This window comes from Phyllobates terribilis, unplaced genomic scaffold (genome assembly GCF_046119375.1).
Source record: "Phyllobates terribilis strain yellow unplaced genomic scaffold, ASM4611937v1 Scaffold_1__5_contigs__length_1240528914, whole genome shotgun sequence".
Lineage (NCBI taxonomy): Eukaryota > Metazoa > Chordata > Amphibia > Anura > Dendrobatidae > Phyllobates > Phyllobates terribilis.
This window is the reverse complement of record NW_027362761.1, coordinates 237,527,048-237,544,585: the sequence shown is the minus strand read 5'-3', so window position 1 is coordinate 237,544,585 and position 17,538 is coordinate 237,527,048. Positions and strand designations below refer to the sequence as shown.

The window sequence follows — 17,538 nt, the reverse complement described above, 5'->3', positions numbered from 1 at the left end:
TGGTGTCCAGAAAAGTCAAGTCTATCAAATATAAAGTTAAAAAGTTATTAACCCGATCTGTAAAGATTGTAAACAGAAAGAATTGAAATGCCAAAATTGCAGGTTTTTAGTTGCAGGAATGCCGCAACAAATGCAATAATAAGCTATTAAAGCATTGTATCTATCCCAAAATATCACTAAAAACATCAGGTCACCATGCAAAAAAATCAAGTCTATATACAGCTTTGTAAAAAAAAATGAAAATGTTATAGGTCTTGGAAAATCGTTACTGAAGAAACTTTTGCGTTAACTAATTTCCTTTTTTTTTTCACCACTTAAATAAAAAAAATATACAAATTTGGTACAGTCATAATCGTAGTGACCTGGGGAATCATGTCTACAGGTGATTTTTTTTACTTCAGATTGAATGCCCTAAAAACAAAATCCAAAAATCAATTATGGAATTGCAAAATTTTTTTGCAATTTTACTTCAATTAGATTTTTTTTTTATCATTTTCTATTACATCATATGATAAAATGGATGGTGTCATTCAAAAGTACAGCTAGTCCCACGAAAAAACAACCCCAATTGTGGGTATGTCGGTGGGAAAATAAAAAACTTACGGCTTCTAGAAAGTGGTGAGTGAAAAAGGAAAGCGCAAAAATGAAAAATCATGGAGTCCTTAAGGAGTTAAAATCAATTAATAAAACAACCCTAAACATAAATATTAACATAAAGCTGAAACATTGGTGACTTGTTTTACTGAGTTCCCCAATGTGAGACAAAGCTGAAAATAAGATGCAAATGTTTTCCAGACAATGAGTGAGTCATCACTTTTGTCCTGTTAGTGAGTCTGCAACCTACAATTATCCAACAAGTCCAACCTGTAAAATAGAGATCTTTACTTTAAAGTAACCTGAAAAACCTGTGCCACCAATCCAATAGCGCAGACAGTTCATTACATATGTCCTTTGAAGACTCTAGATAGTTTAAAGGGAGTCTGCCAGTCCAAACACACAGTATAAACTAAGCACACAGTCTTGTAGGGGATAAAGCGCCTGGAAAAATTGCACTTCAGTGTTATAATAGTTGTCTCCGTTCTGCAGAAACTGAAGTTTAATTAAATACGCTAATTAGGCTGCTCGGTGCGCGCTTTGCGTGACCACAAGGCTCAGTGCACTGTACGGGCCACATAGCACTAATAGATGTATTTGTACATCCACGCTGAGTTCGTATTTGTGGAAGGGGCTCAAGAGCTGACCATGCTAAACATGCGGCAGATGCTGGCTGTGTTGTACAGTCAGCATCTAACTGTAAAAGAAGTGACTGCAGATAGCTTAGTATATACTGTATATACACTATGTCAGCACACTGCAATTAATGAATACATGAATTCCACTATTGCAATATACAAAATAAAAATCAGGGGTAAGTAGTTAACAGTTTTTGATCAAAAAATGTATAAGCCATTTAGTAGGAGGTGTATTGGCCTAGTTCAAATACATTTTTTGCATTGAGTGGTGTGGCCGTCCCCCTGGCTGAGCACCCTTATCCACCCATCTTTCCCAGACAGGTTTGAATCTAAGCCAGATTTTATCCCTTCCCCAGTTTACTTGAGTCTAGTTTAGGCACCTAGATCGGTAAATCAATAGATTAACCCCTTAAAAACATATGACATACATCTCATCTGCATCATATGTCGTGTGCCTGCTTTGATGTGGGTTTGCATGCCGAGCCTGCATCTTTCCCGGCAGCCTGCGGCTTTTGACCTGTTAAATAATGTATAGCACAAGTATTGCAGTTTCAAGTCCCCTTAGGGGACTATTAAATACAGTAAAACGTTTTTAAAAAGAACATAAGTTCAAATCACTCCCATTTTTGCCCCATTAAAAATAAAAACTTTAAAGGGAATCTGTCACCTCCTGAGATTTATCAGACCTCTAATATGGACATACAGGGGATAGAAATGTAAATCTATACATACCTATATGCCCCATATTATAGGTTTGGTTGCTTTGTAATGTCTTTATTAAATCTGTTTTCTTATGCTTGCTGTCAGGGATCACCCACAGCGACGACACTGGGGAGATCATGCAATATCTCGCTGTTGCCGTCACGCTGTCAGTATTTCGTCCAGAATTGCGAGCACACAATCCAGACTACTCACTTCCAGCTCCAGGAATATGTGTGTACACCCCGTACGGCTCCTGCCGGCTGCACGATAGCCCGATTATTAATATTCTCTGCCACCACCGTCCAGATTTGAAATATAATACAGGCCTTGGCAGACGCCTGCGATTTGGTAGCGTATATGGCTTCAGAGAAGGGAACGATTACAGGACAAAAGAAACAGAACTATTACATTTTATAATTAATCCAAAAGGGAGGCAGTGTTTAGGAAAAATATATACAAGGATGGTACAAAGGAGACATTAAAATACATAAGCAGTTACATAAAATAAACAGGATTAAAGAAGAGAAACTTACACTATAAAGACCGCTGCGACGATTCAATATAGGTTGAGGGGAGACGCTCCGTTTAAACTGTTATCGAACAGGGTCCTCCGCTATGATAGACATATACTCCCAGGCAAAGAACACGGCTTCATCCTCAACAAACTATTTTATGCTGAAGGGAGAGACCCCCTTGTGATGACATCACAGGGGCTGGGTTGCACCCTTCATATTTGTATTAAAAACCTGTTTGTTTGGATAACTCATCGCGCGTTGATCCCAGAAGCCCAAAAGTGATATCATATTTTCTGTTATGATTTTACCTTCATGTAGAGACCACACATCGCATAGTTGCAGTCTGCTATCCTGGTGTTTTTGCGCTACAGCTCCCCAGAGGGGCCTACGACTATGAAAAACTGAGCATGTTGTTTCTTAGCTGTCCCTGCCACCAAAAATATGGGTCCCGTTTCATATCGGAGTCGATGTGGCTGGAGATCTCTTTTTTAAACTCGGGAAAGCAAACCTTCTCAATTACAGAGAAATTATTGCAATCCTGCCACTAATTACCCCCTGCGACAAGATGCTCGCATTCTAGGTATCTTGGTGGCACCTCTTGGCTGCCATTTGTTTGTGTAAGTTCTTACTCATGGCTGTGTTAATTGGGGCTTTGTGCTGAGATTTTTATGGAGACAGCTTGGTACTGACAAAAGGGAGAAATTATCAATATCCATGTCAGGGAAATATGGAAGAACATTTTCCTGACATCAATATCTCCCTGACACTTGCGTTCCGGGGGACGGGAAGAAATCCCTGCCTACTTAGTGAATTTCAATGTTACCCCCTCCCCTGCACGTCACAGGGCCCTGTGAAATGCAGTCTCGTCTTACGATCCCCGCATGCGCAAATCACCTATAACGCAAGGCGCAGTTTATTTTCTCCCGCTTATATGTTTTCCAGCAGTGATCTTGTGAAGTTCAGAGTGTACTTTAATGAGAAGAAAAAATGAACTTTTTAGAATTTACCAAATGGCTGCAATGAAACAGAGTGAAAAATTTAAAGGGGTCTGAATAGCTTCCGTACCCACTGTAGGTATGTATAGATTTACATTTCTATCACCTGTATACCCATATTAGAGGTCTGATAAGTCCCAGGGGGTGACACATTCCCTTTAAATTAAGAAAAAAGAAAAAATACATATATTTGGTATTGCTGCATTTGTATAAATCCAATCTATCGAAATATAAAGTCAATTAATACAGCCCCAGATCATGAAAAATGAGAACATTACGGGTCTCGGAAGATGGTGACAAAAGAAAAAAAAAAATTTTCACATTTCTGAATTTTTTTTACCACATAAGTAACGTATGCATGTTTGGTATCTGTGTACTTGTACTGACTTGGGAAATCATATTGCCAAGTCAATTTTACCATATAGTGAACATGGTAAATAAAAAAAAAAATGGTAGAATTGCACTTTTTTTTGCAATTTCAATGCACTTGGATTTTTTTCCAGTTTTCCAGTACACTATGTGGTAAAATGAATGGTGTCCTTCAAAAGTACAACTCGTCCCGCAAAAAACAAGCCCTTATACGGCTAATGTGGAAGGAAAAATTAAAAAGTTTTGGCTCTTGGAAGAAGGGGAGGAAAAAACAAAAACGAATAAATGGAAAATCGTCATGTCATGAAGGGGTTAAAGTCCATCCTATGAGGTTGCTGATGGATGGTAAATACGTTCTTTGTAACTAAATACCTCATGTTTTTTCATGTGTACCAATAGTTGAATCCATGTATTCATTAATAGCAGTGTGCTGATGCATAGTTTATGTATATATGTCTGTATATATGTTGGCCACAACACACATGTACCTTCTTAAATGCTATAATACGCAGTGTAAAATAAAAATAACAAATACCCACCTTATGCACCGGACATCGCTGGAACGGCGTCAGTCTCCCGAGGCTTACATACCATTGTTATGCCACTTGAGCACTGCAGACAATCCGCAAATGCTAACTGGTTATAGTTCTCACACTTCCTTCAGACATCCAAGATTTGTCCAAGTGAAGTGTTAGCGAACAGCCAATTAGCAGCAGTTGATTGTCTGCAGTGCTCACGTGACATAGTAATGTAATGCAAGCCTCGGGAGACCTGGAACAGCGCCGGTGCCGGACGTGAGCATCTTTTATTTTTATTTTACACTGAGGAATATAGTATTTAGGCAGGGGTTGTCCAAGTAATGGACAACTCCGGTAATTTAATACTATAGAAGTCTGTTTTTTTGTTTTTCAGTTTTGGAGATAGCTCCAAATTTTACTGTTCAACCGTTTTGATACCAATGTCAATCATTGTAAATGGAGCGATTGTTGAAGCCCGCGTGCACTACCATGTTTTTTTCACATGCGTTTTTATCACTTTTTTTTTTCTGTTTGTCTCCTTTTGGTATGTCATGTTTTAAATAAAACTTCTTTGTTTTGGAAACTTCCTGTTATTGATAAAATCATGTGCAGATTACAGTACACGCTAGCAGAAATACACTGAAAATGCATGTATTCTGCATATGACTTTAGCTGTGAGTTTTCCTCATCTCAATCAAGTCTATGGGAAAAATCAGCAAATAAAAAGCGTACTTACCACAAGAGAGGCCGTACGGGGACGCCTGGCTTAAAGGAAGGCCGACATGACGGGGACAATTCTGCCAAAAGGGGAGACTCCGGTGTGGCTGGCAGAGATGGAGTACTTTCTAAATAGGTACCCAGATAAGGCAGCGGCCATCTTGTTGCACCCCTGAAAGGTTTAGGGTTGGTTTTAAAATCCCATTTGTTGATGTTAAGTTTAAGTTATCCACAAAGAATTTGACATCAGCGATTCAATTTCCCGAAGTTGTCTCTGAAAAGCTGGAAAAAGAGGTGGTTTTGGGTAGGGTGGCAGGGCCTTTTGCTGCAGCTCCTATGAGTAACTTGAGGGTTTCACTACTCTGTGTGGTCCCCAAAAAAGAGACGAATAAATTTAGGTTAATACACCATTTGTCTTTTCCGAAAGGCACTTCAGTAAAAGACGGAATTGATCCTGAGTTATGCTCAGTAATTTACACTTCTTTTGACGCGGCGGTTGAGTGGGTGCTGTTTTTCGGAAAAGGAGCCTTGTTAGCAAAAACTGACAGAGGCGGCGTTCCGGCTATTGCCTGTGCATCCGGACAGCAAGCACTTATTGGGTTGTTTTTCGAATGGGATTTTTTCGTGGATCGTTGTCTCCCCATGGGCTGTTCACTTTATTGTGCTTATTTTGAAACTTTTAGCACCTTTTTACAATGGGTAGTGAAAAGGGTTTCACTAGATGGTCCGATTGTTCCATCTTGTTACACACGATGGAAGGGATGGCTAAGAGGTTTGGCGTTCCTTTGGCGGTGGAAAAAAATGGTAGGGCCGGTTACAGCACTGAGTTTTTTAGGGATTGAAATTGATTCGATGGAAACGGAGTGCAGATTGCGTGCGGAAAAAGTGATTGACCTTGTGGCTGAGGTGTCCAGAGTGTGTAAGCTGTGGAAGGTTACTCTGAGAGAATTGCAATCTCTTGGAAAGTTGAACTTAAGAGTGTAAAATCATGTCGATGGTCGGAGATTTTTGTCGACGTTTGTCTCTTGTGACGGCTGGCATAAGGTCTCCTCATCATTTTATAAGGCTTAGAAAGGAATTGAGGGAGGATTTAGAGGTTTTTGCATTTTTTCTGGAGTCTTACAATGGCAGGTCAATGTGTATTCAGCCAGTGGTGAATGCTGAGGACTTGGGTTTGATCATCGAGGTAGCGGTGCGTCATTGTTTCAGGATTTATTTTCAAGGAAGTTGGTTTGCTGACAGTTGGCCTTGAAACTGGTTCGATCAGGGCTTGACTTCAAACATTGTTCTACTGCATGTATTCCCCATTGTTGTTGCATTGTCGGTATGGGGTGATAACTTTAAGAACAGAAAAATACGTTTTCAGGGTGATCATGAGGGAATGGTGACAGCGATAAATTCATTATCTCCAGTGGTTAAGGTTTTACAACGACTGGTATTGCTAGGTTTGTTGCTGAACATGTGGGTAGTGGTTGAATTTAGGAATGGGGTTAAAAATCTGATATAGATATAGATATGTGGTGTTTAGCGATACAAGAAGGTATCGAAAAAGGGCTTAGAGTGCGGAGGGACATAAATGTTTGAGGGTTACAAAACATTTATGCTTGTGGCATCGGGGGGAGGTCCTCGAAGTTGATGGAGCTGGATAATGGCGGATCGTGGGGGGGGGGGCTCTCACGAGGTTCTGGACCCCCCTAGGTGAAATTGAGTGGTGACGGGTGTTTAAAGAATCCCGGGGAAGGGATTTGAGGGCCCGTGGTTAACAGTTATGTTATGTTAACTTGGCCAGGTTAATTAATAGGTGCCTCGGACCTGGGAACAAGGTGGGCTTATGTGACCTGTTCTTTATGGTTTTGGGGCTTTGAAGACCACCCCTATTGACGGTTGTTATTTTATTACGCTTTGTTATTAATTGTTAATAAAAGGCTGCTGTAGCCAATTTATATCCAATATGGGTGTACATTGTGTTTTTTACATGAAGGTGGGAGGGAAATACTGGGGTGTTTGAAAAGGGGGCTTTAACTGAAGCTCACATGACTCGCATTTACCCCTTTGTCAAAAGAAATTAGCTAAATTAATTAAATCCCATCTACTTTGCTGCTGCATTTTTTTGCAATGAAAATGCACAGCGTTAAAAACTCACCAAATACTCATTGTGGCCCTAAAAATAAATAAAAATATATATATCCCCATTATAACAGTAACACTAAAAGTCCAATCTATGAAAATATAAAAGTAATTAATCCATACAGTAAACTCTGAAAAGAGCAATAGAAAATCAAAGAGACAGAATTGCCATTTTTTGGTCGCTACACTTTTCTTCAAAAAATGTGATAAAAATCAATCAAAACACTATATGTCCCCCAAATTGCTCTCAATAAAAGTCACCTTCTGCGTAAAAAACAATCCCTCACACACCTCCATTGCTGAAAAAAAATAGAAAAATATAAATAATTTTAACTACTATAATATTAAAAATAAACTACACAATTTTGGTATCGCCATATTCATACTGACCTGAATATTCATAATGCCAGGTCAAGTTTACCATATAATAAACTCTGTAAAAACAAAACCTAAAACACAATGGTGGAATTGCATTTTTTCACAATTTTATCCCACTTGAATTTTTTTTTTTTTTTTTATGTTTTCTAATAAAAAAATCGGCAAAACTCTGTTAAAGGCGTTGTCCACTACTAGTACAACCCCTTCTTGGTCTCAATGTTTGGGACCGATAAATGAAAACACTTATACTCACCTCCCTTGCCAGCGCTGTTCCAGGGGTGTCGGGACTCAGTTTCCGGGGCTCACGTGAGGTTGTTATGACACAAGAGCCCTGCACCCAATCAGCGCTGGCGTCACTGTCCCCGTCTTCAGACAAATTGAATATCAACTGGAAGCCAGGGCTGCGGCCGCTCTCTGACTTCTGCTTGATGTTCGATTTGTCCGAAGGTGGGGACAGTGACGCCAGCGCGGATTGGGCGCCGGGCTCATACGTCATAACAACCTCACGTGAGCCCCAGGAATGCGAGTGCTGACACCGTTGGAACGGCACCGGCACCAGAAGTAAGTGTAAGTGTTTTTATTTTATTGGCAGCAAACATTCAGATCGAGAAGGGTTTGTCCTAGTAGTAGACAACCCCTTTAATCGTCAGTCTGCAAGACTTTTTTTCTTGAATAGGGGCTGTGTTAAGCCTGCCTCATTTACAATGCAGATAGAGGGCAGAAAGGGAAAGCTATGTTTGCCTGAAGGCCCCCATACACATTAGAATAAAGTTGGCCAGACAAGCCTATCATCTAATCATGAGTACGAGGACCCCTGACAGATGATGTAGGGGAAGAGAAGGTTCAGGAAATTGAATTTAAGCTCCAGATCATTTTTTCCTGTTGCTAAATATATTCCCGGTGTAGCAGGACATAGTATACCCACAGTCCAGACTATACCTGGGGTTAAAGCGGCATAGGCTTGATTATACCCAGGGTATAATATGGCCTATGCCAATTTATACTTTATACTTCGGGGTATAAATTGGCCAATGCCATTTCATACTACCTCATGCCAGATTATACCCCCCTTGAGATCCGCAGCGTTGAGTGATATACACAAAAATTACTTAATTTTTCAACATCTTATTGCGGGTAACTGACTTAAAGGGGTATTCCCATCTCCAGGATCCTATCCCAATATGCAGTAAGTGAAATAATATATTTGTAAATACCTTCAATTACAAATGTAGTATAGTTTTTCTGATTAGCTATGTCGCTTACCCCATGTGCAGGCATTGCAGGACCATTAGCAACTAGCTGTCACTATAACAGTGGTCGTAACCATGGATACCTAAGGTCCTACAATGCCTGTACATGGGGTAAGCGACATAGCCTATCAGAAAAAGTATACTACATTTGTAATGGGAGGTATTTGCTGATATTATTATTATTACTCCTACTACATATTGGGATAGGATCTTGGAGATGGGAATGCTCCTTTAAATCTTAAATTTCTAAACACAGACTTTTATTACTTGAACCAGAAACAATTCAATCAGTAAAAATATCAGACTTCCACAAAGATATAATGAGGTAAAGAATCCTACCGCACTTCTCAGTAGTTACACATTAAAAGCAACTGTGTGTCTGAGTATGATAGAAAGAGATCGGCACACTTTTCAACCAGAGACAGGGTGAGAAAACCAGTGAAGTGATAATATCAAGTTACAATTGCATTCTAAGGTAAAAAAAAAATTATCTTAATGGACGACAGTGTAATCTCAGATGTAGTAACTGTTGTCCATTACCAGTCACATTGTATTGTAGGATCAATCTTCATCATGTGATTAACACAAATACCTTCCCACTATGTGTAAGTCTGTTTTAAGTTATTAAAAATGGCATCTAAAATCTATCTCATTTACACGGGCTCATAAAATAGAGGGACATATTGTAGCCTGGAGGGGTATAGTTTAGTCTAGGCTATTTTACACCCCTGGGTATAGTTTGGCCTAAGACAATTCATCCCTCTGGGTATACTCTGGCCTAGGCCAAACTATACCTGGGTTTAATCTGGACAGGGGTTAATTTGGCCTGTTACACCGGCAGAGGTGTTTGATAGTGTCTAACTCTTCTCTGCCATAAAGTATACATGAACACTAAGCATTCATTTGTATGTGAAAGTCAGGAAAGATAGCTAGTTCAGCCAACCATTTTATTTAAAGTAAATGGCCACCTTAAAGAGGTTGTCCAGTGAATACAAGATATCACCTGTCCACAGGAAGGATTATAATTTGTTGATCAGTGGGGGTCCGACCACTGGGATCTACATCAATTGGCCAGACCAGGAATTTTTATCCCCGAAGGGGACATTTTATCCCTGTTACAAAATGGTACAGCAGATCAGTTGCTTGACCAATCCTCCATTCATTCTTTATTGAGCTGCCGGAAAAACCTGATAACAGCACTCAGCAGCCACATAGAGAATAAATGGAGTGCTGATTGAGCATGCGCAGTGCTCCATTCTAATGGGGATAAAAGTTCCCCGTTCTGCAAATCGGTTCCAGTGGTCGGACCTCTACCCATCAACAAGGTATCGCCTATCCTTGGGACAGGTGATAACTCGTTTCCACCAGACAACGCCTTTAAGCTCTACACCCTTTTTTAACATGTTTCTTTTAAATTTATTAACACTGGAGAGAAAAAAAACAAGATAAAATTAGTTACTTCTAGAGCAGGGATGTCAAACTCACAACACACAGAGGGCCAAAATTAAAAACTTGGACAAAGTCGCAGGCCAGCCAGTATACGGTGTAATGGACAGCACAAAGTCTTCCATACAGAATAATGGGCCCCACATAGTCTTCCAAACAGTATAATGGCCCCACATAGCTTTCCATACAGTATAATGGCCCCACATAGTCCTCCATACAGAATAATAGGCCCCCTGTATAGCTCCATACAGAATAATGGGCCCCACATAGTCCTCCATACAGTATAATGGCCCCACATAGTCCTCCATACAGTATAATGGGCCCACATAGTCCTCCAAACAGAATAATAGGCCCCATGTATAGTTCCATACAGAATAATGGGCCCACATAATCCTCCATACAGAATAATGGGCCCCCTATAGTCCTCCATACAGAATAATGGGCCCACATAATCCTCCATACAGAATAATGGGCCCCACATAGACCTCCTTACAGAATAATGGTCCCACATAGTGGTTGTGGTTCTGATGTCGCGGGCCAAATAAAACCACCCTGCGGGCCAGATTTGGCCCACGGGCCAGAGTTTGACATGTATGCCCTAGAGCAGTGTTTCCCAAACTCCAGTCCTCACGGCCCCCCACAGGTCATGTTTTCAGGATTTCCATAGTGCTGCACAGCTAAGAGAATTACTGATACCTTAATGATACTTCCACCACCTAGCCAATGCTAAGAAAATCCTGAAAACATGAGCTGATGGGGTCCGTGAGGACTGGAGTTTGGGAAACACTGCTCTAGAGGATAAAAACTGGTCCTGGGAAAGTGCGAGACACAAAAGTTCCCATCTTGTTATTATATTACTAATATATTATTATAGCTACAGTACAGGTATGTGTCCATTACGAGATTACAAATTTCTATACTCTGGAAGTAGGCAGAACAATTTTCATTCAATGATACAAAGTTTTGCTGCATAATTCTATTTTAAATCAACAACACCAAAAATTAAGATTTGTTCTCATGTTTTTATTACAGTATTTTCCCATCTATTTTGTGCAAAGAGAAAATTTTTTTATATTTTTCCAGTCAGTGCAAAAGGTGCAGAGAATTCCTCTGTCATTTAAGGCACATGGCCCATTGCTTGGAGTCTGATGGTTGGTCCATGGAGTGCTGCTGCTAACACAAAAATACATATTATACCTCTAATTTCATAGTCCCTATCCAGAATGCTGCCCCCATCCAGGGACTTAGCAATTACCATCCCATTTCAGGGCAAAATATATTTTATGATGGGAGGAAGAGACAAAAGTTACCGCTGCCCCTGCCAGAGAGAACTTGTTCAGCTAACTTCATGTCAGAGCACTGCCCTGCAGGCACCCGGCATTGAAGCTGAAGATGTCCATCCAGTGTAAGGAATAAATTATGTGATGAATGAGGTTTCCGAAGACCCAGCATCTTCCAGATGTGATCATGTCTCTCAATCAGACTTTGCTGTTAGTTTTTCTTCCTCTTCTAAATCCATCTCCGTGATTACAGAATAGCAAATGATCTGGGTATATCGAGTAATCATCGCTACGGGAAAAGACAAACATATGTTAGCATCTGCTCTATGACAATGACGTCCTGGGCAGAGATTTTATCTAACCTCCACCAGCTCCTGCAGGTAGAAAGCAGTTATGTTTATTCCTATTATGCAAAACCCATGCACGGAATAGGCACAGTCCCTTATACATACAGTTAGGTACAGAAATATTTGGACAGTTACACAAGTTTGGGCTTTTTTAATGTTTACCAAAACGTACTCAAAATAAATTTATATAATCAATATGGGCTTAAAGTGCAGACTCTCAGCTTTGGGGCTCACTCATACCATCGTATACATCAGGCGTGTGCTATCTGTTTTTTTTTATCAGATAGCAAGCGGACCAATGTTATTCAATGGTGCAGTGCTGATGCACGATTTTTTTTCACTGACAGAAAATTGGATGCCACTCACCCATTCAAGTCTATGCGTGTGTGAAAAACATCGGACATTGGACTCGGATGACATCCGAGTGCAGTTCAATTTCCACGGACTCACAGAACGGAGAAGAATTAGAAACTTTGTTCTTTATCTTCTCACGGTGTGCTCCGATTCTCTCATCTGAGAACACTATGCTGACACTCAGATCAAACTCTGATCAGAGTTTGATCATCGTGTCATTTGTATAATCGGCCCAATTCTCTTAGATGGGAGAATCTACGAACATCTGAATACCCTTAATTTGAGGGTATCCACATCCTAATTGGAGTAAAGGTTAGGAATTGCAGCTCTTAATATGTAGCTGCCTCTTTTTAAAGGGACCAAAAGTAATTGGACAATTATCTCCAAAGCTCTTTAATGGGCTTCATGGGCTATTCCATTAATCCATCAATTAAGGTAGTAAACGGTCTGGAGCAGATTCTAGGTGTGGCATTTGCCTTTGGAAGCTGTTGGTGTGAGCCCACAACATATGGTGAAAGGAGCTCTCAATGGAAGAGAAAGAGACCATCACTAGGCTGAAAATAAGAAGAAATCGATTGGAGAGATAGCAGAAATGTTAGTAGTGACCAAATCAACAGTTTGGTACATTCTGCAAAACAAAGAGCGCACTGGTGAGCTTAGGAACTCCAAAAAGGTGGATGTCCAAGTAAGACAACAGTGGTGGATGATCGCAGAATCCTTTCCATGGTGAAGAAACAACACTTCACAATATCCACCTAAGTGAAGAACACTCTCCAGGAAGTAGGTGTTTCTGTAAGTAAGTCTACCATAAAGAGTAGAGCAAATACAGAGGGTTCACCACAAGGTGCAAACTATTAATCAGCCTTAAATATAGACAGGCTAGATTAGACTTTGCCAAAAAATATCTAAAGAAGCAAGCCCAGTTCTGGAAAAGCATTTTTTGGACAGATGAAACTAAGATCAACCTGTACCAGAATGATGGAAAGAAGAAAGTACATAGAAAATTTTGAACAGCTCATGATCCAAAGCACACTACACCCTTTGTAAAACATGGTTGTAAACTGTTTTATATTTGTTATGTATTTATGTTATTTATTGTAACATCCCTGGCGGCGTGCTTGCATGGCTTACCGTCTCCCACCATGCAAGACTGCAATCTTACCTTTCAGGCCAGGCTGCACACTTTTGCTCCAGTACCTGCTGTTTGTATGTCTCTGCTAGCTTAGGGCTTTGGCGCTGTTGCTTTCTGATTCTTAAAGCTACAGTGTGCACAGTCCTAATGCTTCCCCAGCCTATTGCTGTGAGTCACTGGATACTTAAACCCCCTCCATCAAGTAGGAGGGGCCTGAGCAACACTTTCTTACAGTCTGTTCTGTGCAACTGTGAGTTTCCAGGTCCTGTCCTGACTAGTCTGTCCGCCACAGGGCCTCTACCTGTACCTGTGACTTCTAGTCAGTTTCTGCCACCCTGGGGGCCGAGTTCCCAGGCTCGTTCCTGTATCTTGTTCCTGGTTCAGATCCTGTCTGAACTGTGTCCGAGTCCGTTACTTGTTTGTCTCTATGTCTGTATCTTCCCTCTTTCCTGCAGTATCTGAACCTGCACCTAACGCCAACTGGTTGTCTCTGTACTTCTGTTTGTGAGTCTTGTGTCCACTCGCTACTTCATTGTAAGTACCTTGTGTGTATCTGGTTCTGCTCGTTCTGTTTCCCTGCCTCTGTATCTAACTCCTGTCTTCCAGCTATCTTCTTGTGTTTTCCAGTCTCTTCCATGTGAACAGAGCCCTGTCCTGTCTACCGCATCTGCGGGTTTTGCTTTGCTCTGCTTGCTCACTGCACCTGCAGTTTTGCTCTGCTTTGCTTGTTCACCGCATCTGCAGGTTTTGCTCTGCTTTGCTTGTTCACCGCATCTGCGGTTTTGCTTTGCTTTGCTTGTTCACCGCATCTGTGGTTTTGCTCTGCTTTGCTAGTTCACCGCATCTCCGGTTTTGCTCTGCTTTGCCTGTTCACCGCATCTGCGGGTTTTGCTCTGCTTTGCCTGTTCACCGCATCTGCGGTTTTGCTCTGCTTTGCTTGTTTACCGCATCTGCGGGTTTTGCTCTGCTTTGCTTGTTTACTGCATCTGTGGGTTTTGCTCTGCTTTGCTTGTTTACTGCATCTGTGGGTTTTGCTCTGCTTTGCTTGTTCACCGCATCTGCGGGTTTTGCTCTGCTTTGCTTGTTCACCGCATCTGCGGTTTTGCTCTGCTTTGCTTGTTCACCGCATCTGCGGGTTTTGCTCTGCTTTGCTTGTTCACTGCATCTGCGGGTTTTGCTCTGCTTTGCTTGTCTACCGCACCTGCGGTGTTGCTCTGCTTGTTCACCGCATCTGCGGGTTTTGCTCTGCTTTGCTTGTCTACTGCACCTGCGGCTCTGTTTCTGTATCCCAGTCTGTACTGGTCCCTATCCTGCCTACGTTCCTACTTGCCAGTACCCGCCTGTCTGCATGTCAGCCGTGCCTCCCTGTGCCCACCTGTCTGCATGCCAGCCGTGCCTGCCAGTGCCCACCTGTCTGTATACCAGCTGTGCCTGTCAATATCCACCTGTCTGCATACCAGCCGTGCCTGCCAGTACCCACCAGTCACCAGTCAATATGCCAGTTTAACCTGCCTGTTCCTGCATTCCCCAGTGTGGGTCAACAGCTGTGACCGGGGTCTGACCTGGAGTAGCACCTGGTCCCTCTGCTCGGTTCCTCCCTGGTTCACGGAGTCGACTGAGCCGCCGTGTGACCTTGGTCGGATCGGGTTGATACTTAGTTATGCCCCTCCAGGCACTCCTTGGTTCATGGTACAGTGGGATCACTAATCACGCTCACGCAAGTCTGCCCGGGTGTGTGCGTAACATTTATGATAAAGAAATGTTTGCGGTGAAATCCCTATGGACGATTATTGCAGGCCATTTTTCCCACAGGCTTTGCCTAAGGCCATCCCTGGGATGTGGGAGGTCTGCCCAGAGGGGGAACCATGCAATAGATAGGGATTTAGTTACACTACAATGCTTAGACACTAGAGAGTTAATTCAGGGGTTACATCATCAACTGGGAGGGGTTTAGAATAGTTTTGTAACGGGTCTGGGAGGCGGAACCTCTGAGCAACTATACAAGGGGGCGGTCCTTGTAAGGAAGCGGGTGGCTCCCAGGGAAGACGGGTAGGTAGTCACGGCAAGTGACAGGGACAGTCTCTGGGTAGAAGGGCAGGTAGTCACGGCAAGTGACAGGGACAGTCTCTGGGTAGAAGGACAGGTAGTCACGGCAAGTGACAGGGACAGTCTCTGGGTAGAAGGACAGCAGGCAGGTGGCTGGTGAGCGCTCCCAGGTGAGCGGGCAAGAGTCTCTGGACAGGCAGGTGGTCACGGCAAGTGACGGCAGAGCCTCCAGGTAGGCTAGCAGGCAGGTAGCAGGTGAGCGCTCCCAGGTGAGCGGGCAGGCTGGTCCATAGACAGACTGACAGGTGTCGGAAGGCAGACCGTCGGACCGCAGGCTTGCAAGCAGGTAAGCGGATATCAGGCAGGTATCAAGCAGGAATCTGGCAGGTGACTGGCAGGTATCAAGCAGGAATCTGGCAGGTGACTGGCAGGTAACAAGCAGGAATCTGGCAGGTGCCTGGCAGGTAACTGGTAACGGGACCTGAGGGCTGAAGCAGAGTGAAGGTTTTGCAACAACATTGCTCGGGCACCTCCATTTTGGAGGAGGTGCCTTATATATGGTGAAGTCCTCCGGCCATTGGCCGCGGACTCCTTAGGACGGCGCGCGAGGCCCCTTTAAGAGAGGGGGAGCGTGCGCGCGCGCGCCCTAAGCACCGTGGCCGGGAAGCAGCGCGCGCTGCCAGCAGAGCGGGAGGAAGACGCCGGGCACGGAGCGGAGAGGTGAGGGGAACAGCGTCCCTGCCTAGCAGGAGGCAGGGACGCCGACGCTACAGTACCCCCCCCTTTAGGCCCCCCCTTTTTTAGGCCAGAGAGAAATTTATCAAGGATGAGAGGGGCATGGATGTTCTCCTGGGACTCCCACGTTCTCTCCTCAGGACCAAACCCCTTCCAATCTACCAGAAAAAGGGTTTTTCCTCTTACCCTTTTGGTGGCCAGAATGTTCTCTACCTCAAACTCGTTCTCAGCGGAAACCGGAGCAGGGAGCGTACCTGTAGACTTGGAAAAAGAGTTAAGTACCACGGGTTTGAGGAGAGATACATGGAAGGAGTTAGGGATCCTTAAGTTGGCCGGGAGTTTCAATTTATAGGCCACCGGATTGATTTGTTTGATAACTTCCAGTGGGCCGATGAACCGAGGCCCTAACTTGTAGGAGGGAATCTTGAGCCGGACATACTTGGACGAGAGCCAGACTTTATCTCCAGGACGGAATTGTGGAGGATCCAGGCGTTTTTTGTCAGCGTGTTTTTTCATCCGCTCGGACGACTGAAGGAGTGCGGATCGGGTACTCTCCCAAATGGAGGAGAATTCGCTAACGAGAGATTCCGCAGCCGGATTGTCCACCGAGGTGGAGACGGGAAATGGGATCCGAGGATGCTGACCGAAGACTACAAAAAACGGGGATTTGGAGGAAGATTCGCTCTCGTGATTATTGTAAGAGAACTCGGCCCATGGTAGGAGATCCACCCAGTCCGAATGGTGGGCATTAACGAAGTGCCGGAGGTAACTGGTCAGGTTCTGATTGATCCGCTCCACTCGACCATTGGACTGTGGGTGGTAAGCGGAGGAGAAGTCCAGAGTGACGTCAAGCAACTTACATGTGGCTCTCCAGAAGCGTGAGGTTAACTGAACCCCACGATCCGACACGATGTGGAGGGGCAGGCCATGGAGACGGAAGATGTGGCAGATAAAGTCTTTAGCCAGCTCGGGTGCAGACGGGAGACCCGGCAGGGGAATGAAGTGCGCCATCTTGGAAAAGCGGTCAGTGACCACCCAAATGACCGTACAACCGGCAGAGACAGGGAGATCCGTTATAAAGTCCATAGCTATATGCTGCCACGGGGCAGCAGGTACTGGAAGAGGAAGGAGGCGACCGGCTAGCAGGTGTCTCGGAACTTTGTTGCGGGCGCAGGACACACAGGCTGAAACAAAGTCTATTACATCCTTGTGCAGGGTAGGCCACCAGTAATGCCGGGTAATAAGCTGGAGGGTCTTTTTCTGACCGGCATGGCCAGCTAGCTTAGACGAGTGACCCCTGAGTAGGACCTTCTTCCGATCAGATACTGTTACGAACGTCTTACCGGGAGGGAGACGATTTAGATTCACGGGAGCCACCTGCATTACTCTGGTGGG

At 43.5% G+C, this 17,538-nt stretch overlaps 1 protein-coding gene across 2 annotated transcripts in view; it reads right to left on the bottom strand.

Annotated features, from left to right (window-relative positions):
- Positions 1 to 11,251: 11,251 nt before the first annotated feature.
- The window catches only part of LOC141255692 (Y+L amino acid transporter 2-like), a 76,018-nt gene continuing 69,731 nt past the window's right edge, over positions 11,252 to 17,538 (bottom strand). For both annotated transcript variants that reach the window (XM_073671117.1, XM_073671116.1), the window contains exon 10: positions 11,252 to 11,818. In XM_073671117.1, the coding sequence (XP_073527218.1) occupies positions 11,724 to 11,818 (95 nt within the window). In that variant the 3' untranslated portion in view covers positions 11,252 to 11,723. The remainder of the gene's footprint in view (positions 11,819 to 17,538) is intronic.